This window comes from Rhipicephalus microplus, chromosome 10, assembly GCF_043290135.1.
Source record: "Rhipicephalus microplus isolate Deutch F79 chromosome 10, USDA_Rmic, whole genome shotgun sequence".
Taxonomy (NCBI): Eukaryota; Metazoa; Arthropoda; class Arachnida; order Ixodida; family Ixodidae; genus Rhipicephalus; species Rhipicephalus microplus.
In genome coordinates, this window is record NC_134709.1 from 40506909 (window position 1) to 40531679 (window position 24771).

General features: G+C 45.7%; 1 protein-coding gene across 1 annotated transcript in view; it reads left to right on the forward strand.

The window, feature by feature from the left end:
• Positions 1-24771, forward strand: part of LOC142774219 (sodium-coupled monocarboxylate transporter 1-like) — a 57543-nt gene that overhangs the window by 1397 nt on the left and 31375 nt on the right. Inside the window, exons 2-6 of the mRNA XM_075874614.1 lie at positions 649-950; positions 3967-4032; positions 5145-5360; positions 16339-16577; positions 23664-23804. Of these exons, the coding sequence (XP_075730729.1) occupies positions 649-950; positions 3967-4032; positions 5145-5360; positions 16339-16577; positions 23664-23804 (964 nt within the window). The remainder of the gene's footprint in view (positions 1-648; positions 951-3966; positions 4033-5144; positions 5361-16338; positions 16578-23663; positions 23805-24771) is intronic.

Below are 24771 nucleotides of genomic sequence, written 5' to 3' on the forward strand. Positions count from 1 at the left end.
AAAGACATACAAAAGTTGATGCATACCTTATGCATACGCCTAAAAAGTATACTTCATACGGATGCACAATATTTACAATTTGTACAGCCCAGCAAAGTAGGCCTGCTGGGAAATATGTGAAGGGCATTTTCGCGCGCACCATCCAAACGTGCACAGCCAATGGGGCAGCACCTAGGGTGTGCGCAATCATATTTTTCCTTTGAAGTATACCGACCTCATCCCCCCACACGTCTTCCTCTACATCACGTGCCTCCGGTATCAAGCCACGTATTGCCAAGCTACGATGTTATGCGATGACGTCATGATAATGTGACAAATGTTGGCCATCTGCGACGGGAACACGCGATGATATTTTGCATAGCTCCATGATGACGCCGACGGTCACTGTTCTTGTTTTGTGAGTCATCCGAAGCTTCCGCCTTAACAAATCAGTCACAACGATAGCTGTCAGGCTTGTCCAGGCTCGTAACCAGAAATTTTTTATGGAGAGGGGGGATGCACTTGCTGAAGATTACCTATACTATCTATAGAAAAACACCTATTTCATTACATATTAATGGTAAGACGCTCCCTCTATCAAGAACTCAAGAGATAGGGAAGGGTGAAAGGGAGTGGGGACTAGGGCACCCTTATGGCTACGGGCCTCAGCTCGTCAGTCTCGAACCGTTGCAGGGACCGGACTGTACCTGTCCTTACGAAGACGTGTGCGAGGCGTTAGCACCAAGGATGAGGCGTTCTTGGGAAGCCGGTCACTGCATGTCATGCCACTCGCCCTGTCTATGGTGGCGACCAACGTCTCTGCCATGGGCACGATCGGGTGGGTCGCCTACTTCTACATGCACGGCTTCCACACCTTCTGGTGCATACCGGCGTTCGTGCCGGCAGGGATCCTCTTTTGCTACCTCCTACTACCCGTGCTGTACCAGCTGAAGGTCACGTCTATATTTGAGGTAAGGTATACGCCCGTCTAAAAGATATAATTCAACGTCCTTTTTCATCAACAAAATATTCTAATGAGTTCCTGCATACGGATTTTACTGACAAGTAGGCGCTGACGTTACCTGGCAGCTGGTACACAATGTGTGGCGAGGTCCCGTTAATTGCCCGCAGACCTCGTCCAGTCTTGTATAGTCATGCAAAGCTGTCGCCGACTTTAAGGTCCAGATTACAAATATTTATTCTGTTGAAAACCCAGAAAATTAGTTGCAAAGTCCTAAACAGGACCATGTAAATCACATTCTATAAAAAAAGTTATTACGATATACGGGTGAACAAGTGAACTTATGATAATATGAAAACTGAATTCGGTTCATGTTATCAACTACCTGCACGGTTGTGTTATGGCTCTGTCCACGGCAAAACTGCGCAGTAATTCAGAAAACCTTACCTCTATACTGTCACGTGGTCGTGACGGGGGCCAAAGGAGCAAACGACATCTTCCAGGTGAAACCAGTCTCGTAGAGTCACAAGTTTTGCGCATTACCAAAGGGGACAAAAAATCAAACCCATCGCAGCTAAAAAAAAAAACATTTAAAAACGATCAAATCTGTCCTCGGGGGTGGCAGAAAATTCTCTAGAGGTTCCTTATAAGCACAAACTTTTAAAATGATGAGAATCACCATCTCACAAAGTTGCTCATTACAAAAAAAAAACTAATGATATTCTCACAAAGCAATTAAAATTCGTAATCCCGCAAACGCACCGACGTCTGGCTGATGCAATCTGTGCCCTTCATTTGCACGCAGAACACCTCCCACAGTTTACGTGCTGGTCACAGTTTTTCTGCAAGACTGAAGGTGCTGGGACGCAGCAGGGAAACGGTTGCACGTGAATTGTTGGAGGCATTCTAATTAAAAATGAAAGGGACAGATTGCGTCACCCATACGTCAGCGTGTTTGCGGAAGAGTGACTTCCGATTTCTTTTTCGCAATATGCATTTTGTTTCGGGGGGGTGGGGGGGAGGTTGAGATGAGCAGTCTTGCAATGTGTGCGCACCAACGATTTTTTTTTTTTGGTCCACCAAATGCACGACCAGCGTTAATTCATTGACAACCCTAATTATTACTATTTTAACGGCAGGGGGATGTAAGCTACTGGCCTGTCCTCGTCTTACGTCTTGCGTGGGCGTCACGCAGGTCCACCCATTGATAGATTTGAGCTGAGCAGGCTGGCTGCACGCTTGGAATTCCAGCGCGCGCTTGTTCGTAACCGCTAGCGCGCCGAAAGATTTATTCGTCTTTCCGAGCCAGCGAAGCGACAGTGAGACACTTGCATCGGGATTTATAAATCCGCGGAGAAGAGAAGCGGATTGATTGATTGATTGATTGATTGATTGATTGATTGATTGATTGATTGATTGATTGATTGATTGATTGATTGATTGATTGATTGATATGTGGGGGTTTAACGTCGCAAAACCACCATATGATTATGGGAGACGCCGAAGTGGAGGGCTCCAGAAATTTTGACTACTCGTGGTTTTTTCACGTGCACCTAAATCTGAGCACACGGGCCTACAGCAGTTTCGCCTCCATCGAAAATTCAGCCGCCGCAGCCGGGATTCGATCCCGCGACCTGCGGTTCAGCAGACGAGTACCTTATCCACTAGACCACCACGGCGGGGCAGAAGAGAAACGGAGGTCAAACACCAGCGTAGGTAATTAGACATACCGCGCTCAGAGCAGCACACAGTATAGAAATACGCTACAAAGAAGGCCACAGAACAGAAAATAGGCTGTATCAAAATAAATCAAATATCCACGACAAAAAAAGCAGGAAGTGGCAGAAAACGTCACTTAATCACATAAAAAGAACACAAAAGAGCCAGCTGGCAAACACAATAAAAGAACGCCAAGAACAAATGAGCGAATAAACACAAGAAAAGCTACAAAACAACAAGAAGAGTTGGTGAACAGGAGAAGAGAACACAAAAGAACAGGAAAGAGCAGATCAATACAAAATAAAGCACCGCAAAAGAACATAAATATGTAAATAAACACGAGAAAGAACACAGAACAGAAAGAGCAGGCAAACAAAAGGAACGAGCACAAGGAACAAAAAACGCAGATAAACACAGGAAAGGCGCTCAGAATAACCAGAAATAACAGATAACGCACAAAGAACACGGTAGATCAGAAAAGAGCCGACAAACACGAGAGGAGAACGCAAAAAAATAGCACATAAACACAACAAACAGAAAATGGCAGATAAACACGAGGAAAGAATTTGAATGGAAAACAGACAATAAACAGAAGAACACATAGTAGAAAAGAACAGGGAAACACAAGAAAATAACTCAAAGAACAAAAGCGCAGATAAACAGAAAAAAAGAGAGGAAAACACAAGAAACAAACACAAGTGAACACGAAAGCGCAGATCAACGCAACGTAAACATAACAGAAACACAAGCAAATCTCTTCTTCAAGGAAAGTTGAACACGTCCGCGATAGAAGTAAGTATGAGACGGTTGGAGTATTTGTGGCAGAAAAGTAGAGATAAAGTACAGAAACAGTAGAAAAAATTATGTCATTCTACCTGAAGAGGCAAGGAAATGGACCGTGAACTCATTTTGTTGTGTCTAATAGCATAAATTTCATCGTAGTAATTAAGGCATTAGGCCAACATTAAAAAAAGCTTCTTTTTGTTTTGTTTTGTTTTTCTATTTCGAGCCTGGTATAGCAAACATATCATTCCCCCTTTATAAAGGGGATGCTCATAGCATCCATCCATCCAATCATCCTGTCTAGCATGACGTTAGATCAGGAGCCGGTGAAACCACGTTGCAACAACAGAGGCCGACTCGGCGTTGAACCGTATACACAGAAGGGGCGGCTCGGTGGTATTTGTCGGCAGACATGGAAAGTGAGTCATGGAAGTTAGCAGTACCTCTCACTACCCACTTTTATTCTACCCACACAGTCGCTTTTCAATGGCATTCTTTTCTCTCTTCCTTTTATTTTATCGCAGTATCTTCGCATGCGATACGGAAATGGCGTCGGCGTCGCATCGTCCCTCATATACTTCATGCTGAGTGTAAGTACTGCATACGCAAATTCTCAAAGCTTGCTTAAAGTTTCGATGCATCTAATCATAGGCGTTGGGCTTTGTAGTGATTCATCCAACCATAGCAAAGCGTATAAGCGCATTCAAGAAGAGGAAAATCGCTGCATACGAGTTCTTCCTCGGTCGTTTGGCAAAGTTTTAAATGCGCAATACCATTTGGTCTTAAGGCTGATTCACACCTGCGACTTGCGACTTCCTCCGGTCAAGCGATCATTTGCGGCCAAAAACGACTCAATGTGATCGGTGTTCACACCTTGTACCACCAACTCCAGTTGCCGCACAGAATTCACGTCAATTGGCTTGGCTGCCCAGACACGGTAGCAGAGCGTAGTGTAGGAAAGCCTTCTATAACTAAGTATGGCAAGGGGGTGAGAAATAAAACTGATGGTGTAGGAGAGGGGTAAGGGTGAGGATGAGGAGAGAAAGTAAAGCATAGTACAGCAAGAAAGAGAACGAGAAAAAGAGAGAAAAAAGAAAAACAGAAACACTGAGAAAATCAAAAAAAAGAGACAAATAGGGAGAGAAAGGGAGAAAAAAATAGAGAAGTAGAAAAATATAAAGAAAAATAAAGAGAGAGAAATAGCAAGAAAGAGCAACGCAAGAAACGTAACCAAGGTTTAAAAATACGAAAAGTTCTTGAAGAAAACATAAAAAAAGGCGGAAAAGAAACAAAGTAAGAAAGAGATCACAAAATAAAGATAAACACACAAGGCCGTTGAGCTATGCGATTCTTTCAGGCTGCAGACCACTAGTATGAAGCTGGCTTATTTGCTTTTTTTTTTAGAACATGATATGCTGTTAGCCCGTAGCAGGCACGCACAGGTAGGTCCATGCAATACATGATACCCCAATAATAATTTCCCAGAAATGAAATTAGCGATGTTGTTAATTGCGCGTTTCAAGACTGCGGTTTGACTCAAGAAGTGTAAATGAGCAATGTGCTACTAAATATCCCGAGTACCTCACTGCGGAGCGTATCCAATCTTGACACCTTCACGATCTCAACCTGTCTTTTTGTTAGTTTTTTTTTTGCTTTTCATTGGTTCAGTGATTACCGGACTCTTTTTTTTCGTTATTTATAGCAAACGTCGGGAGCAGCTGAGATCTACAGCGCAGCGATCGCCTTGTCGACAAGTAAGCAAGAAATGTCTGAGCGACCATTCAAGCATGAATTCATAACGCCGGACCACGCCTGCCCGTGTGTGCGGCTGAAGCGAAAAGATTTTTCGTTCATAGCTCGGGAGGAGCATAAATCCTCGCAAAGAAAATCGTCCGCTCAGCCATTTCTATTCTGCAGAGTATACCGAAGTTGATATATAGCACTAAATTCCTGCGTTAGAACAACAGAGAACATAGCTTGTCGGTATGTGTTCACTGTTGAAACGTGGCTGATTCCCTTTTCTGGGAATAGGTATAACACGAAAGTGAAACATGCATTCAAAGAGGTAGTTCAGTGTTTATCGTGTATTGTTTCGGGAACAGCAACAAATTGCTTCAGCAACAGCAAACAAATTTCAAAGGTACGTGAAGAACGTCGAGCAACTCGAAACTTGCAGCATACACCTCGAGCAGAAAAAAAGCAAAAAACTATACCATACACGGGACGAGCACGTATTAACAATTGTCAGAGCTGGACGCTTAAAGCGCGCTGTTAAAACAGAAAGAAAGACGCACGATACTATCGCAAGTGTACACATAGGACAAGCACCAACTGTTACAATTCTTACGTCGTCACGTATGAGCAGCGTACTCCTTTCATAAACGAAGCCGCGGCAGCGAGCGAAGTGACCTTCGTGCTCTGCGAAATCACGATCCTGATAAGGATCGCCGATCTTTACAGCGTACTCAACGCGAGCCCGTTGCGCCACCTCACCGCCAAAAAACAAAAACGCGTTAGAATTGTGGTTACGGAGCTCCGAGGACCGTCAAGTGGTGCATGGTGTATATATGGTTTGCCGTTATCAAATTTGACAACGCGTTGCATTGCTTTGACGCATTTGCGTTTGAGGACGCCACCCGGCTTCCCTCCGTCGCGAAGAGAGGCAGACGCAGTGCTGTTTGCGTAACGCAAGCGGCACTGCATTTTGCGGCGGCTGCCCTCGGGCCGCGCCACCGGACGCTGGTCGCGCCTGGCGTCGGACTATTGAGCGCTCTCATTCTGCTAGCGTAGCGTCGCTGCGCCCAGCGTGCGCGTGGGTGAACTTTACGTGGGAGTATATAGATTCCTCGAAAATGATGCACTCGCCGCCGTTTCGCTAGCTCCACATATATCAAATTTAGTGTTACGTGAAGTCAATGTATGACGAGGTTATATGACTGGTGCAAACATGATAATCATGATATGCGCGTCATATAAAGAATGACTATATGCTATGCTCATAGCGTTCACGCAGCCGTTTCGCTAGTTTCACATATACAAAATTTGGTATTACGGGACGTGAATGAACGATTGATTTGATTTATGTGTGGGGTTAAACGTCCCAAAGCCACCATATGATTATGAGAGACGCCGTAGTGGAGGGCTCCGGAAATTTCGACCACCTGGGATTCTTTAACGTGCACCCAAATCTGAGTACACGGGCCTACAACATTTCCGCCTCCATCGGAAATGCAGCCGCCGCAGCCGGGATTCGAACCCGCGACGTGCGGGTCAGCAGCCGAGTACCTTAGCCACTAGACCACCGCGGCGGGGCACGTGAATGAACGACGAAGGTAAATGACACGTCTAAACATGATAAGCATGAGATGATTGTCATGTACGGCATAATTTACCTCCACCTTCTAACGTGGTGCTAATTTTGAAGTGACATGTCCACCTTCCTCATTCGTGCTTCGCATAGCATCGATTCCCACTGTACGCGGGATCCGCCATTTTTTTTCGAGTGGTCTCTCTTCATACAGCGGCCCCTCCTCAGACTCTTCTATGGGCGGGACACGTGCTTTATGTCGTCATGAAGCAGATCACTCCTATTCGCCGATATCTGACATACACCCTTAATCGGGTTTCGGTCATATTCGCTTCTTGCTATGGGGTGCTATGCTCCACAGCGGGCTACAATTACATTGACACTAGTGCGCTCCGGAAATTATAACGGGAGATAGTGATCAGTGATCACGATTCATAATGCGAATTTTACGTCATCACATACGCGCAACGTAGCTTCGTTTCTCCGAGTCACCTCTTCGTGCATAGCTGCCAGTTCGCTCTCCGGGAAGATAGAAGAAAGGCTTGAAATGTGAGGAAGTTTCTAGTGAATCCGCTCGTTCTTAATAGATTAGAAAAAAACTTGGAGTGATCAATTCGTGAAGTGATAAACATCGATGCTGAGGGCTACCAATGATTACTTGAGAAGAAAGGGCTTCGGAACCCATTGAGCGTAAGATGTCCACGTTCCTACGGTGTCATTAATATCAATGACTGCTTGCAAACTTCCGAAGCTGCCAACTAAAGCCGCATTTATATGAGAAATATGAGAAAAGCTGCTTGGTATGTCAATGAGATTCACTTTGTGCTCATTTTATTAAGATATGTGACGGGTGCTCATCATCTTTTAACCTAACTTTTCTGCAGCATTTGGGATATCACTACCGCTCTCGACGGCTCTGATCGGCGTCGCTGGCACTACCTACACAGCACTGGTGAGCGTAGCCCCGACACTTACTAGACAGATATAGATGAGCGTACGCAACGGCTCCGAGGACGTATTCTGCCATGGGAAACGGCTGGCAGGATGCGTCCGCAGAGCAGCTGCGGAGGGATCGCAAAGCAGTTGCGATCCCTCAAGTTGGGTGCTGACGGGAAGATGATAAATGAAGGCGGATGTGAGATGAACAAGTTTTGAAGTGAGGGAAGTTCGAAGCAAAACGATGTTTGAAGGAAAGCTGAGAAAAACGTTACCGCCATATCCACAAAGGGAATTATGTTAGAGGAGCTTCTTCGGAGGTGCTCGGGGCGTTTCTTGGCGAGAGAATTTCTGTAGGAAGACTTGTTAACGAGTCAGCGCGCGATGTATACGTCGGTGACAGCGTTGTCGGGCACGTTCGGTGGTTGCCACAGTACAGTGTTGGCCACGTCGATCGGCACGTTAACCACTTGCCCCTTTATGCCATGCTGACCACTGCCGTGAGTCAAATGCCTAACGCTCATAAATGGCAGAGCTTGAGCTATCAGGCGTTCCTGAACGGGGTTGAGAGCAGGCGGGTGAGGGGGCCTGCGAGGATATCGGTAATCGTGCGTAACGCTCATTGTACGAACTTGTCACGTGCTGCCGTGCCTAACTGAACATAGGAACAGTGCAACCTAGAGGTAGTTACAGCGAAACTACGGAAGCAATAAACAAGGACGGAAAAGATCGTTCTTTTCTATCCTTGTTTCTTGCTTCCCTGCTGTAACTACTTCTAGGTTGCGCTGTTCGTATATTCACCTATGTCCTACCAACTCGCTCAAGTTTCCATGCCGTGCCTACGAAGCGACGAGAATGAAGAGGACGTTTACGCGAGAAGGCAAGAGCGCGGACCCACGGTCGGACTAGACAGCCCGCGCGCGCGGGCTGTCTAGTCTAGCCTGGTCATAGCGGGCCGTCGGAAACCAACGCCTTGTAAAGTGTCTTAATGGCCGCTCGCGCATCGAGGCACCCTCAACGGATGGATGGATGGATGTATCCGGCTGTTTCCTTTAGATCGGGCGGTGGCTGACGCCCCCTAGCCATGAAGTTAAGTACTGTCACTATTTGTTTAAGGATGAAATTTCACTCGCGCCTCGATTATAGCCACCAGTCAGTTAGTCTCCTCCTGGTTATTTGTACCCATTAAAAGTCTATTGCTTTGAAAAATTCGGCGCCATCATCTTCGACTATAGGGTAGAGCCCTTTACAGAACATTATGAAATGTTCAGCTGTTTCCTGTTCCTTTCCACACGCACTACATACCATGTCTGTACCTTCGTATTTCCCTCGGTACGTCTTGGTCCACAATACTCCCGTTCTAGCCTCGAAGAGCAGAGAACTACCCCGAGAATTATCGTAAATCTTTTCCCTTGTAATTTCCTGCTTGAAAGTTTGGTAGGCCTCAAGTGATGGTTGCGTAAGCATTCCCATATTCCACATATCCCAAGACGATGGACGCATGGATTGATATGGCTGTACCCTTTAAATTAGGCGGTAGCTAAAGCCGCCAAGCCATGATACTTAGTGAACCAAAATCTAGATCTATCTTTTTTTTCTTTAAATAGTGAGGTTGAGAACTGGTACTTTGCAGTGAAGGGTTTAATTTTCACTCGTGCCTTGACTATAGCCACCAATCAGATAACCTCATTCTAGTTATTTCTACCCGCTTAAAGTCTATTTTGCCCTTTCTTTCCATAAACCCCAGTGCTTTGAAAAACTCTGCGCCATCATCCTGAACTGTAGGGTGAATCCCTTTACAGAACATTATCAAATGTTCGGCAGTTTCCTCCACCTCTTCACTTACACTGCAAACTATGTCTACCCCTTCGTATTTGGCCCGATATGTCTTAGTCCGCGATACTCCCGTCCTGGCCTCAAACGGTAGAGAACTACCCCGAGTATCATCATAGATCCTCTCCTTGGCAATTTCCTGCTTAAAATTTCGATAGATCTCTAGTGCGGACTTCTTAATCATGCCAATTGTCAACATGTCAGTCTCCGTTTCCTTCACTTTCTTCTTAACCGATAGTTCTTTTTGGTTTGGCCACTTGCTGTTTTTAAGTATTTACCAGTCAATTTCCTGGTTCGCTTCCTCCCTTTTGTATCGACATTCTTCATGTACAAGTAGCTGAAAACATTCCTAGCCCAACGCTCCTCCCCCATTTCTCTCAATCGCTTCTCAAATTTTATCTTGCTGCTAGCTTTCCTGCCCTCAAATAATGTCCATCCCCTATCACCTTGTACTCCCTGATTCGGTGTATTCCTGTGAGCTCCTAAAGCAAGCCTACCTATTCCACGTTGCTTAATTTCTAATCTTGCTTGAACTTCTAATCTCATGCACAAGACCGCATTGCTGAACGTCAGCCCAGGAACCATGACCCCTTTCCATATTCCTCTCACAACATCATACCTATTGTAATTCCACAGTGCCCTATTTTTCATCACTGCTGCATTCCTGTTACCTTTAGTCGTCACGTATATTTCGTGTTCCCTTAGGTACTCGATCCCATTGCTTATCCATACGCCCAGATATTTGTATTTATCTGTTATCTCTAGCGTGACCTCCTGTATTCTAAGCTCACTACGTTCGTTGTCATTGAAAATCATTACTGCTGATTTTTTCTTACTGAATCTGAAATCTAACCTATCTCCCTCATTACCGCAGATGTCCATCAATCTCTGCAAATCTTCCTTGTTGCCGGCCATTAGCACTATATCATCTGCGTACATTAATGCTGGTAGTGCCTAATCAATGAGTTTTTCATGTTTGACTAAATAGAGGTTGAACCCAGTCCATTTCTCTCTAATTTGGCCTCTAATCATTGTAGGTACATTATGAATAATAAGGGTGACAGGGGAGACCCCTGCCTAAGCCCCCGTTTTACCTCTGCAGGCTTGGATACCTGTTTTTCCCACTTTAGAACTACCTTGTTACCTTTATAGATATCCTTTAAAAGATTAGTGACTACATGTTCCACGCCAGGTGTGTCCAGTATTCCCCACAATTCCTCTTGAACCACGCTATCGTACGCTCCCTTGATATCCAAAAATGCTAGCCACAGGGGCCTGTGTTCCTCTTCTGCTATTTCGATGCACTGCGTCAGTGAGAACAGATTGTCTTCCAACCTCCTGTGTTTCCGAAACCCAATCTGCAGTTCCCCCCGCACCCCATCATCCTCTATCCATGCCAGCAGTCTTTCCTTTATAATCTGCATCGCCAGCCTGTAGACCACTGATGTCACTGTTATACGACGGTAGTTGTTTATGTCATTTTTGTCCCCCTATCCTTTGTAGATCACGCTCATCCTGCTAAGTTTCCATCCATCGGGAACTTCACCATCGATTATTAGTTTGCTCACTGCCTCTCTCAAAGCCTGCTCAGACTTCGGACCTAATGTCTTTATCAGCATAATTGGAATGCCATCTGGGCCTGTTGATGTACTACTAGGAACCCTTTTCTCAGCCCTTTCCCACTCTCGTTGTGGAAAGTGAGCCATTGCACCACTTGACTCATCCTTGTCTATTGTGGTGCATAAAGCATTTCTTTGTTGAAATTTTTCTGTCCCCCTTGTTCTTATATATTCAATAGCTTCGTCCCCTTCTAGCCTAGCACCTTGGGCTGTAGTTATAAACCTCTGCTCTAGGCTCGTCTCATTTCTTAGGGAGTTTAGATGGTTCCAAAATTTCGCAGCTGCCTTTCTATCTTTATGTACTTCTGCTAGCCACTGAGCTCCCTTTCTTCTAATCTTTTCATTGATCAGAAGGGATGCACCCCTTCTACAGCTTAGAAAGGTTTCCCATTTTCTTTTAACATCATCTGTCGGTTCACCCCGCTGCTTAGCGTCTCTGTGTTCCCTAGAGGCTTCCTGACGTTTTTCTATGGCTCTCTTAACTTCCTCATTCCACCAACTTTTGGATTTGTGTCTTCTTTTCCGGGGTGACTTGTCACGCGTCTTAGCAAGCTCTAGCTCAAACAGTCTAAGTAGATTCGTGTATGTCCACACTGTTTTATTATCCTCCGTGATTACTTTCTCAATTTCTTTATTGGCTATTTTAATTTGCGTTTCTGGATAAAAATTTTCCAGTAGTTGCTCATCTTGTCTCCTTCCCACTTTCACTGCTCTTCCAAAACTTAGCTTGATACGTTTGTGATCACTACCCAGACTTCTGAAGCCACCTTCATCTATGTGCATTCCCCTGAGCTTATCATACATCCTATGTGAAATCAGTGCATAATCTATCATCGACTGCAGCCTTCCTACCTCCCATGTTATTTGCCCTTCACACTTCTCGGTACTGTTGCAAATGATCAAATCAAGCCTTTCACACATATCCATGATCCTTTTGCTGTCGGGTCGGTATACCCATCTATATCTTCTATGTGCGCATTCATGTCTCCTAGTATAATTATCTCGCACTCTATTCCTAACTCCTAAATGTCCTTTGATATACACTCTACCATTGCCTGGTTTTCCTCTCTGGCCTTTGCTCCCGTCCACAAGTACACGAAACCAAGGAGTGTCATTTGACCTGCCACTTTCCCTTTTAGCCATAAATGTTCCTTTCACTCCTGCTTGACCCTTTGCCGGTCTGTACGTTTATGAATGAATGCCCCAATACCACCCCCCTTCCTGCTGCGTTCTGTTCTATTACAATATTCCCACACGTAGTCCGGATTGTTCGGAGGTTGTTCCATGTCCCTGAGATGCGTTTCTACAAAACTGTATACCATCGCCCTCTCTTCCCTTAGCTGTTGTTCTATCTCTTCCCACTTCAGCCTGTTCCTACCACCCTGCATGTTAATATACCCTATGTCTGAATTGGCTCGGCACTCGTGGCTACGTCTATTTATGCCCCGGACTCTACCTATCTTAGATACTGGTGCCACTTTGAATCGTATCCGTCCATACCACTTGTCAAAGAGTCTCCCTGGTTGTTTTCCTCATTACTAGCTATCCTGCACCCCGAAGGGCCTGTTTGCCCCCCAAAAAAGCTACTGCGCGTCCTGCAAGTCGCCAACCCACCTGATGACCCAGACGCCCATCGAAGTGAATTCTGTCTCGTTGAATACCACCCCACCTATGCACCTCTCTGTTTATTTCCACCACCTCAAAGCCTTTCTCTCGACTCATCCGCCATATCTCTTGGTTTGCGTTGACAACCGCTCTTTGCAGGCTGCTATCGCGCACCGGTACCTCCGGTATCGTGCATACTACCTGTACCTGAGGAGAATTAAGTGGCGCGCATGTCATCGACGCCTTTCGCCAGTGTGGTTGCTAGTCCTGCTGTATCTTCATTTAAGACATCGTTTAAACCGCCTGAAATTATCACGAGGTTTCGTCTATCAGCTGTAGTTTTGAGTTTTGCGCTCGCTTGCTTCATGACTGCTTCCAGCTTGCGTCCTGGGAACAACCCTACTGCAACCCTCTTGTCACCTCTTACCCTCTCTTTGATCGCTTCTGTGCATCGATTTAAATTCTAGTCCTCGGCGATTATCACAAGCTGTGACTTTTCAGCTGGAGCGTCTTGCACCTGGGGGCTACTTGCACCTGTGACACCGGCTGCTTTGTCCCCTCCCAGCCCCAACACTACCTCGCTGAAGCTGGGCCTTGCGACAATTGAACCGGCTGAACATGCTTTTTTCCAAACATGCTTCCTCTTCCTTCTCCGCCGTTCTGGTTGTCGTTTCTCTACTGTTCTCTCCGTAGGCCGCTCCTTTGTTCAGCTTCGCTAGTGCTTCCTCGGCGGACTTCAGTCTTTCTCCCATTGCCCTCGTTTTCTCTTGCTCTGTCGCCAACGCAGTCTCGAGCTCGGCGATTTTCATCAGCAGTTCACTCTGGGCAACCATCATTTTCTCTATTGTTTCTTGACCTCACATTGCCTACACTTCGCGTCAGCCTCTTCTCCATCCGCTTCTACGCTTGGGTCCACTTTCAAACCCACTCCACATCCTGAACACTTTACAGTCTTTTTAACCTTGTCTTTCTGACACCAATTGTCCCTATACTCGATCATTACTAAACTCGAGCCCTGCACTACGAAAAAAAAAGAAAGTCTAAGCTCTACTACAAAAATTTGCGTGTTCAATGTACGCGCACCACCCCCACGGGGTGGCAAAAGAAAAAAAACACAAAAACTTCAAACACACACACACCCGCAATAACTAATAAATACCTGGTGACTGGCCCCCGAAAAAGCCGTACCATAAAACAAGTGCTATGAAGATTTCAGCTGCTGCCTTATAATGATAAAGACAAGCTCAAAACATGCAAAAAACGTTGAGTGGCGGCGCGCCATCTAGCGAGCATCGTTGGAATCGCCGGAGAGGCAACTCGAGCGGCGACCTTCAGCAGCTACCGCAGAAGCGTACACAGGTGACACTGCTGTACACGTCGGCATCTGCCGGCATAGGTCAGCGAAACTTGAGGAGTTGACTCAGACTCACTCATGAGATATATTTCGAGCTTTCGAGCTCACTCGGACTCACACTCATGTAAATTCTACTCACCCGGATGGTTCTCAAGCTCGGATTGCTCTCGTGTGGCGGTTATGCAGACTTCGAGCATGACCCGTGGGGCTGTGCCTTTGCCGGTCCCCCTTTCCAACAAGCGGAAATGAACAAGCTGATTAAAGCCCACGACCTCACCTCTCAAATGCTGGCCGACTAGAGAGCCTACGCGAGGGCGGTCGGGTTTAAGCTGACCGTCCCCGAGTGGGCCTAGCTAGGTGACCCTGAGTTAACTCGCGTCTATTGTGGACCTAATAAGGTTATTTCAATTACGCATAACTAAAATGGACTCACTGAGACTCATGGCTCGATCTCGGTCTGAATGATATCGCGCGAGTCCATTAGCCTTGAATTAGCTTCTTCGGTAAAGGTGTCGATGCTCTTTACCCCTAATATCTCGTGTAATCAGTGCTCTTGGCGCCGTTTGGCATAGTATAGCTAGGAAAACGAATCTGAGTGCTCGCAAACTGGTAAAGTTATTTTTCTTGGAAAACAGTTATTTATCAATAACTTTCGCAAAAGAGTTGGTGAGCGAAGGGTCAAGGCAACTCCTTACGTAATTTCACACCTGTGATCAATAAATATTGAAATGGTGTATCAATGACACTACTAAACCTGTAAGTAGACGTCAGCATAAACATGAGTCGAAATAAGTATGATAGTGATGCTTGCGATGTATATATAGAACCTTAGGCAAGCAAAAAAAAAAAACTGGAACTCACTCGCACTCACTGAAGAAATACATGCTGCGCTTTGGATTCACTAGGACTCAGACTCGCCAAAATTTTCCTCTGCTGAATTCACTCGGACTCACACCGGCAAAAAATTTCTTCAACTGCACTCACTCGGACTCATTATTATTATTATTATTATTATTATTATTATTATTATTATTATTATTATTATTATTATTATTATTATTATTTATTTTTTTCACCCAGACTCGCTCAGACTCACGGCTTGATTTAGTCTGAGTAAGTCTAAGTGAGTCGAATCACGGGCGAGTTCACCGATATATGACCGCTGGTCAGGGAGGGAGCTTGAGAAGCAAGCTCCTGAAATGAGGTTCCAAGAAAAGCTAAGGAGTATGTAAGATGGTAGATAAGCACAGATGGTGTACCAGTATTTGTACAGCAACAGCGTAGACACACAGTGTTGAAAAAGAACTAGGAGGTTCAGCAGTCAATGTATGGCTGGCAGATTAAGCGATATGGTAAATATGAGCGTTAGGCAAGACTTCAGAAAGCAGGGAGAATGTACTGAATAGCAGCGATGAAAAAAAAAAGTGGCTTTGAGGAGCTACCGAAAGGGAAAAAACGAAATAAGCACGGAGGCATTTTAGGATGATTCTGAGGAAAGCTATTTAGCATTTGAAGCGACATCAGGTTGTTTTAGAACGCGTAGTTATAAAGCGACGTTCACTAAAGAAGGAGAACAATGTAAGAGCTGTGGGGAAGTTGAGAAAACGACGTAGCAAGTTCCGATTGAATGTTGAGATGTACACCTAAATACGTTGGGAAGTGAGCCTACATGAAGCCTTGGGTCATAGGGACAACAGTGCGAAGCTGAGCACGCCTGCGATGAAAATAACTAAGGGACACTTTGAGCACTCTTGTCAGAAAACTAGTCGACAAGGGCGAAAATGCATAGTGAGAAAACCAACGGCGTTTTGCAGTAAAGCATCAAATAAAAGGGCCGTGAATTGCTTGTTTTTTGCATATATAGTAAGATCAATTTAACAGAACCAGGCAAGACCATAGTCAATCATAGGAAGAGAAGAAAATAAGTAAATAAGGTTTTTTTTGTCGATCCTGGTGGCACACATGTCACCATCTCGTTTTGAAAGGGACGCTCATATCATCCATCCATTTATAATACATACATTCACTCTGTGCGCGTTCGTACCGAGAACGCCAACAGCGCCCAGCAGCGTCTGCTGCAAATGCGACATTTGCTGTTGCAAAGGTAGTGGTCTGACAGTCAATGCAAACAAGACTGAGCTATGGCTCAGTCTTTCTTGTTCAGAGTGCGACTTTACTAAAATTCATTCACGCCGCATTGGATTGCGTCCAACCATGGCAAATTTTGCTTTTTTTTTTTCAGGGAGGTCTGCGAAGTGTCGTTTGGGCAGATTGCGTGCAAGCGGTTATCATGACAGCCGCGCCACTCACAATCATCGGAAAGATCGTCTACGACTCGGCGCGCAGTGCCAATCCGCCGAGGCCACTCGGCGACTTGAACTTCACAACGATCATTCTTCGGTTAAGTGTGCACATGCTTATCTTGCTACACGCATTCTTGGATGCTTCTACCCGTACCTATTATGATTTCGCGTGCGTCAGGTGAGATGACGAGGCTAACGACCCTCACTGAGTCCTCAGTGGCGGTGATCGAAAGTCGTCGCAATGCATCCAGCGATCAACAATTTGTTGATGGCCTTGCAGGATATGAGTGAAAGTGAATGGTATTGTACCATTCATCGCAAAGCATGCCAATGAAGGGTACCAGGGTTGTACGTAACACGTTTTTAGTAATTGATTACGTGTAATCAGCAAATTTTTGTCAATGTTCTAATGTAACCGAACACAGTTTCGAAACCTAACGTGTGTGAGTTATTGAATCTATTTTCTTGTAACTCATTACAGGTAACCAGTTACTTTTTTTTCAAGTTATCTCCAGTCTTTTATAACAAGGCAGTTCTTCTCCCGAAAATATTCAACCGTAGAGAGCCCCCGTGCAGTCAGACGGAGGCTTCTTACAGGGCCTAGTTATTCGCCTTTTTTTCGGCCTTACCTGCAACGCCTGATCTAAGCTCAAGCAACACCGAAACGTGACGCTTTATAGAGGGCCTGAAGGCTATCATCGAAGCACTGTGCACCTACTAATTGGTGCTCAAGGTGTTCCTACAATATATTTCCACCATTCCCTTCAGCTCATAAATTGAGAGAGTGTTCAATGTAGAGAATCAGCCACGACAACTTTGAAAGAACTCCTATTCGAAGTTAACAACTTCTAACACTATATCAAAGTATCCACTGCTAGCCTTCTATCATTTCCACAAGCCCCCAGCCTTCTCTCTACCATGCAAGCAACCTTAGTTCATTGTTCTTTCAGCAAACTTGCAATAAACTTGTAAGGTGTACAAGTCTGTTGCCAACTATTCCAGAAATGAACAGTTGCCCTGCCGTATACGAATGGTAATGCGCAGTATAGTAGGTTGGGCGTGTCTAGCATACTTGATGGACAACCATAATTCGTCTTTACAGTAACCTTTACGGAGTTTGACCACTGATAAGTTAGTCTTGTTTACAATTTAACACAACACTACGTTGCTTGGCGTAGCCGAACCCTCAATTTATTCTTTTTTTTTTCTTTTTGGATGCGAAGCAGCTCTTTTATTAGCTTCTGTAACTCTGTCCGTCCGTGTCTCCGCGCCAAAACGCCCCACCACGCTTCGCTCGCCGCAAAAGTTGGGGCGGTGCCAAGTAGGGCACCGCCCCAACCCTTGGAGTGTCCGGTGACGTCACTCTCTCTCTCTCGTTTCACCCTCTCCAGCGCTCTCAACGTTTAGGAGCACATAGAGTGAACACTCTTTCGGCTCATTTATCTGCGATGCGGAGGATGCCGAAAAGCGAAGCTTCTTTGTCTGCCGAAACATGCGCCGAAACGATTGGGCCTAACTCGGCCGTCGCTGGCGTTGCGAGGGTTAGCAGAGCCGACCGCGTTCGCGAACGGAGACGTCGCGCCTGCAACACCGACGAGGCACAAGACAGGGAAGCCGAACGCAAGTGTGGGCAGTTGTAGCCAACGACCCCGACGAGGTGCGAGTCAAGCACGCGGATCGCGTTCGAGAATGGAGACGGCGCGCGGGCAACACCGAGGAGACGCGAGCCGAGGAAGCCGTGTGGAAGCGCCGACAGCGGAAAGCCATTGCCAGCGAATCCTAGACGTCGCCATCATTGGCAACGTCTCGAAAGCACTTCAAACAAATCGCTTATAAAACGAATCTCCCAGCGCTCCCCGCAGCACCCGCGTTAGCACCGTTCAACCCATGACGCCACCTTGCACAACGCTGCTGCTTCGCATCTCTGGGAAGATGTTAATATTTTTTTGTTTGATTCTATTCTCCTAATTGGCATGAATGTCATAGAAGGTGGAAGATTTAATCGCAGCTCAATCGCAACTCAATGCGCACCAAGAAGTAGCAAGTATAAGGACTCCGCATTACAGCTGAATTGATTGATGTGTGGGGTTCAACGTCCCAAAACCACTATATGATTATGAAAGACGCCGTAGTGGAGGGCTCCGGAAATTTAGACCACCTGGGGTTCTTTAACGTGCACCCAAATCTGAGCACACGGGCCTACAACATTTCCGCCTCCATCGGAAATGCAGCCGCCACAGCCGGGATTCGAACCCGCGCCCTGCGGGTCAGCTGCCGAGTACCTTAGCCACTAGACCACCGCGGCGGGGCGCATTACAGCTGAATGTCAGCTGTTTTCGTTCATTCTGAAACCACACAATACATTAGAATCCACAGGGTAAAGAGGCACTGATGAAAACATCTAAGGAGGCATGTACCACTGGAAGCTTACAGGGCAGTGAACAAGTGAAAGAAACGCCTTGAATTGCTGTTCGAACTTGGTTGCTATGGCAACGAGGGCTGGCTCAAGCTATGTCATGAATTAAACATCCCCGGTGGGTATAGAAGGTGAAGTCGAAAACCGAGAGTAAGTCATGTGCCTCAATGCTGGACAATGATGTGTCCATATGCTCCACCCTCGTACGTTCCCTTTTAACGCGATAGCGTCCAAGAACTCGTACCTCAAAAATTACGGTGTCGGCATCGTTGGTTGTGTGTGAAAAATCGTCTTTTGTGTAACTAAAAATTGATAAATGGGCAAATAAAATAAATAATCGAAATTTCCGGGTCCGAGTGAGGATTGAACCCAACTATCCACGTGGCAAGCAGGTGTTCTACGACAAAGCCAAGAGGTTTGTTGAAACTTCTTTCGAAAAAAAAAACATTGCATTAGAATAAGGTGTTTCTGTGCAGCACTCTTGTATGGTTTGTCGCAGCAGGTCGGGAAGCAACAGGCGAGCATTTCAGTTTTTTTGTTGATGAAGAAGAAGAAGAAGAAGAAGAGTTTATTATTATTATTATTATTATTATTATTATTATTATTATTATTATTATTATTATTATTATTATTATTATTATTATTATTATTATTATTATTATTATTATTATTGTGATAATGATCATTTAGCTTTGCTGGCACTCGCCTAAAAAGGGGGATCGGCCAAGAACCGCGCGGGCAGGATCATCAAGAGAGTTATGAGTCAGGTATTCAGGTGGTCTCGTAGCCGGAAATAATAATAACAATAGACTATCAAGGTAATCTTTTGGTTGCCATCATGTACGCACACGCGGCAGAGCAAACCTCCCTGTGGCTATAACCTAATGTAATCCTTACGAATGATAAAGTTACTGCTACGTTTATTTTTAAACCTAGCTTCTCAATCGGTTCGACCAGGTATCTTCTCCTTTGATAAGAATGTTGTTGACAGGATAAAAAAAATGATCTATTGATTTTGATTCCTTGCAAAATAGACATAACGGAGATGCTGTGAGTCCAGCTTTAGGTAGATAATAATTCAGGTACGGAATTCTGCATCCAAATCTGGTGATTGTAATTTCTAACTGCCGAGATACACACCACTGTTTGTTCCAGCAAAATCCCTAGAAGATACAAACGTCACGATGCACCAATCACGAACGTCATCGTCTTTCTGCCTGAGAGTGGTACCCTCTGCATTTCAGAATAGTGCTTATCTTCATTACATACAATACGAATGTCATGCAGTGAATGGAGTTTCTCTGACGCATGTAATATTGCGCTGTAGAAGCGTAGAATTGCGCAGGGCGTAAAAACATGTAAATTGAGCAACTAGTGGATGTCTTAAAGGCCCACCCATTACAATGCACTCAGACATGTTAGATCATCAGCAGCAGCAGAGCCATCAACTATGTGAATAGCTCCATGGGTTCGCGTGTTGCCCTACGGACTTCGCTGATAAGCAAAATAAATAAGTATGGCGTTGTGGGCAGTTAAGAACTGTGGTTAACTTTCTGATCATCAAATTGCATCACTTGTGTTAAAATTACTTTGTTCGTTTCTTTCTCAGTTATTGTACTTTGCCACTGTGTTTCAGTCTGTGTACTTTAACTATATGATATTACTTTGCCTTTCGCGTTCTTTTTTGTTGCTGTTCATTTGTTCAGTGTTTCCCTGTTTAGACTTCTCGCTAACTATTATTTATTAACCAAGAGTCCCGCTGCAGTATTCGACTATGGGACCCTCTTCTGTATATTTTTCTGCAACCGAGTTTTATTGTGTGAGAATAATATAGGACTTTGACATTGAAAAAGTATTCAGTGATACTTTGAAACAACCAACGTTACGTGCACGGTCGTTCATTTTCTTACAGCATGGTTGAGGCATGCACCCAGAACGGATGCAGGTTAGCAGCTGAAAAGGCGATGTGCACGAGGCTTGATTACGCTGTGGCGACTATACTCTTGAAAGCAAAGCTCGAGTGTCCTCCGTTACTTGCTTTAAGACTGTCACTCCGCATATTAGGAAAACATCAAAAACTTGTTTTCATCAACTTGGTTATGGTTTAACATCCGAACGTGGTGAAGTTTCTGAGACGTGAGAATGTATACATTGCTACGCCCCAAAACCACGTTGTGACTATGAAGCACACCGCAGTGGAGTGCTCCGGAATTTAAGACGATCTGTCACATCTGTCGTTCTTTAACGAGCCCAGAACTCGCCGTCATTCGTGCCGCCCTGGAGTTCCTAGTTGAAGAACCGCAACAGACATGGTCAATATTCTCCGACTCCAAAGCAGCTCTCCAGGGCATTGCCTTGTAGCGGCCGGGAATGTCGGCTGCCGGAGGCAGCGAGAAAGGAGACGTGAAGCAGGTTTGGAGTTGCAGGGCAAGACTGTTTATTTCCACTCCGTGCGAGTGACGAGAGCTCCCCTAGACGAGGGAGAAAAGGAGGCACCCCCGCGTTTTTCTACAAGAAAGAGGAAAAGGGGGCCACCGAGCGAGCAGACGTAGCATGCCGCCGGTCTAATCCCCGGAGCCGGCCCCGACAACACGTTGTTCCCCGAACACGGAGGAGGAGGCGCTGGCGCCGCGAGTAGGCGCGCTGTCGACGGCCGGCTGCAGACGGGATAGAAAAGAATGCGGTGGTGCTTAGCAGCTTCCGCTACAGCCTCACCATATCGTCATGGACCAAACGAACAGCTAATTGCTGAAATACGACTGCTTCATCACCGGGCTATAGAGAAACAACATGACATAGCGTATCAATGGATACCAGGCCACTGCAGCATTGATGGAAACGACCGTGCAGATGAAGCAGCCCGAACTGCTCATGATGATGCCCCTTGTGTAGCTATACCATTATCAAGAACGGACGCCGCTGCAAGGCTTCAATCACTTGCACGAGAACTGACACTCGCTCAGTCGAATTCACCGGCATTCACCAACGTCCGCCTTCATAATTTGGACCCACACCTACAGCTTCGTCTTCCATCAGGAATAACCAGAGCAGAGGAGACACTTTTGTGCCGTCTGTGGATTGGGGTGGCCTTTACGAATGCTTATTCGTTTCGAATCGGAGTGGCCAGCAGCCCGACATGTGACAACTGTGGCTGCGCAGAGACTTTCTCCCATCTTCTCTGCGAGTGTCCTCGCTTCAGCGTGCCAAGAAAAGAACTGTCGAAAGCTTTAGATAGAATAGACAATCGCCAATTGTCGGAAGAAAGGGTATTAGGACACTGGCCGAGACCGTCCTCTGCACGCAAGGCATTGAGAGCGTTGTTGCGCTTTCTGCGGGCAAGTGGTCTTATAGACAGACTGTAAACAGCGTCGTGGATCGTCTGATGACCTTCTCTCTCCTTTTTTTTACAACGTCTCTTTTCTCTCATCCTTTATCCCCCTTACCCCCTTCCCCAGTACAGGGTAGCCAGCCGGTCTGAGAACTGGCTAACCTCCCTGTCTTTCCTCATTTATTCCTCCTCCTCCTCCTAACCTTGAACACTACACGGGCCTCCGGCATTTCACGTCCATCGATATGCGACCACCGCTGCCGGGATCTAACCCGTGGTTTTCGGCACAAGCAGCAGAGCACCATAATCACTGCACCAATACGGCACACGAAGTTTCGCAGACGCGAAAACTATCTTGTAGAGACATCACCACACGCAGGCGTTGCAGCGCGTCAGCGCACATCATTTAGGGGCGAAGCTTTTTAGGCCGTGGGTCGTGCATCCACGATGTATGAGTAGCAGTAGTAGTAGTAGTAGTAGCAGTAATGGTGATTAATTGATATGTGGGGTTTTACGTCCCAAAACCACCATATGATTATGAGAGGCGCCATAGTGGAGGGCTCCGGAAATTTTGACCACCCGGGTTCTCTAACGTGCACCCAAATCTGAGCACACGGGCCTACAACATTTCTGCCTCCATCGAAAATGCAGCCGCCGCAGCCGGGATTTGAGACCGCGACCTGCGGGTCAGCAGCCGAGTACCTTAGCCACTAGACCACCGCGGCGGGGCAGAAGTAGTAATAGTAGTAGTAGTAGTAGTAGTAGTAGTAGTAGTAGTAGTAGTAGAAGTAGTAGTAGTAGAAGTAGCAGTGGTAGAAGTAGTAGTAGTAGTAGTAGTAGTAGTAGTAGTAGTAGTAGTAGTAGTAGTAGTAGATGTAGTAGTAGGAGGAGGAGGAGGAGTAGGAGGAGGAGGACGAGGAGGAAGCCACCTCTAGTTCAGTCCCTGGAATGTCCGCTTAATGGCGGTACTTGTATATGATGAATATATGATGAAAAGATGCGAGATGACGGTATTTGAAGTGTTCACTATAGATGGACGGACCGATAGACAAACGTACGGATGGATGCATGGACTGCCAGACAGACAGACGAACGGATGGACGCATGGACAGACATCCAGGTTTATGGACGAATGCACAAACGAAGGCTTGGGTAGACAGACAGACGGGCGGATGGACACACAGACGCACGGACGAACACACGGATGGATGGACGGAAGCAAGAACGAACGGGCGGACAGGCGTACGGACGGACTTATGGACGCTTCGTCTCACTCTTCTTCATTCACACAGTGAATGTGCTGTGATTGTTTGATGTGGCGCCGCGCCCTCTCCCTGTTGAGAAAGAGGGTGAATGGCTACGCAAACCTGCACCATCTCTCTCTTCATGTGAGGGAGAGTGGCGGCGCCCCATCAAGGAGACATGCGCTGGCGCGCTGCAACGCGTTCGTGCGCTCAAGCTATTGCGAAACGGCAACAAGTCGCTCTTGTGTGTTTTGCTTATTTGTCTCTTCAATGCAGAACTGAATTCGACTTCACCACTGATGAAACCGTGTGGGCTGGCTTTCTAGCAGCATTTCCCGTTCAATTAATGTGCGTGGGCTTGGACCAGGCGATCGCTCAACGATTTCTGGCAGCGAGGTCGCTGACGCAGGCGAAAAAGTAAGTTTGTTTGCTTTGGCCGTAGCTACGCGACGTTCTTAGATGCAACACCGCCATCCGGTTCCCATTAGAATGAATCAACGGTGTTTCTTTTTTTTCTACATGACCACATCAGTAATGAGCATTGTGAAAATTATTCAACATATGTATCATACGCTTTGCCTTAACTGCCACTTTTTACTCAATCAGAATGCCGCAAGCTTTTGGCTCAATAATAGACTTATTCTTTCATTCACGCTAATTTAACGTAGACTACCTGTTCATACAATCTATCATTACACTTCCAGAGGCTGAAAACGAAAAATCGATGAAAAACTGCACCATTTTTAGATTTCTCCTTGCTAAAATCAGGCATCATTTCTGCTGGTTTTAAACAGCAGACTAAATCTACGTACGTCTCGGTACAAAATCATTAACCTGAAACTAATTATCTGCTGTGGTTCGGAAACCGTTTCGTTATTACAAAGACTCGTTTAACCTTTCGTATCCCTTACCCACAGTTTGGTTTAATAAACTACTTTTATAGTTACCATAGCTAGAAAGAAGGACGTTTAACATAACCGCCAGTATTTAATAGTCAAACACAACTCTTGAAGTCGAAGCTGCTGACTAATTCACAATGAAATATCGCATGACATTTGAGAAGCAGCCGCTGCACTGTGTCCTTGGCCATGCATGAAAGTCAGCTGGCCGTAGTCCGAGACAAATGACTTTCACGTCATTTTTTATAAATTTATAACTTGACATCCTTGTGTAAATATATCATACACTTTACGAAAATAGAGTTAAGGCGGCCTCGCGCTAATGATGCCGAGCCTCATAAAAGCGCGAAGCTGGGCGGCCTGCTTTGTTTCTCTTCAAATATTTCTTTTATTTTTCTCGTCTCTTTCTTGCTGACGTTTCACGTTTTCTCTAGTGTTTTAATTATCTATATTGTCTTCCTAGCTTCACTCTCTCTATATTTCTT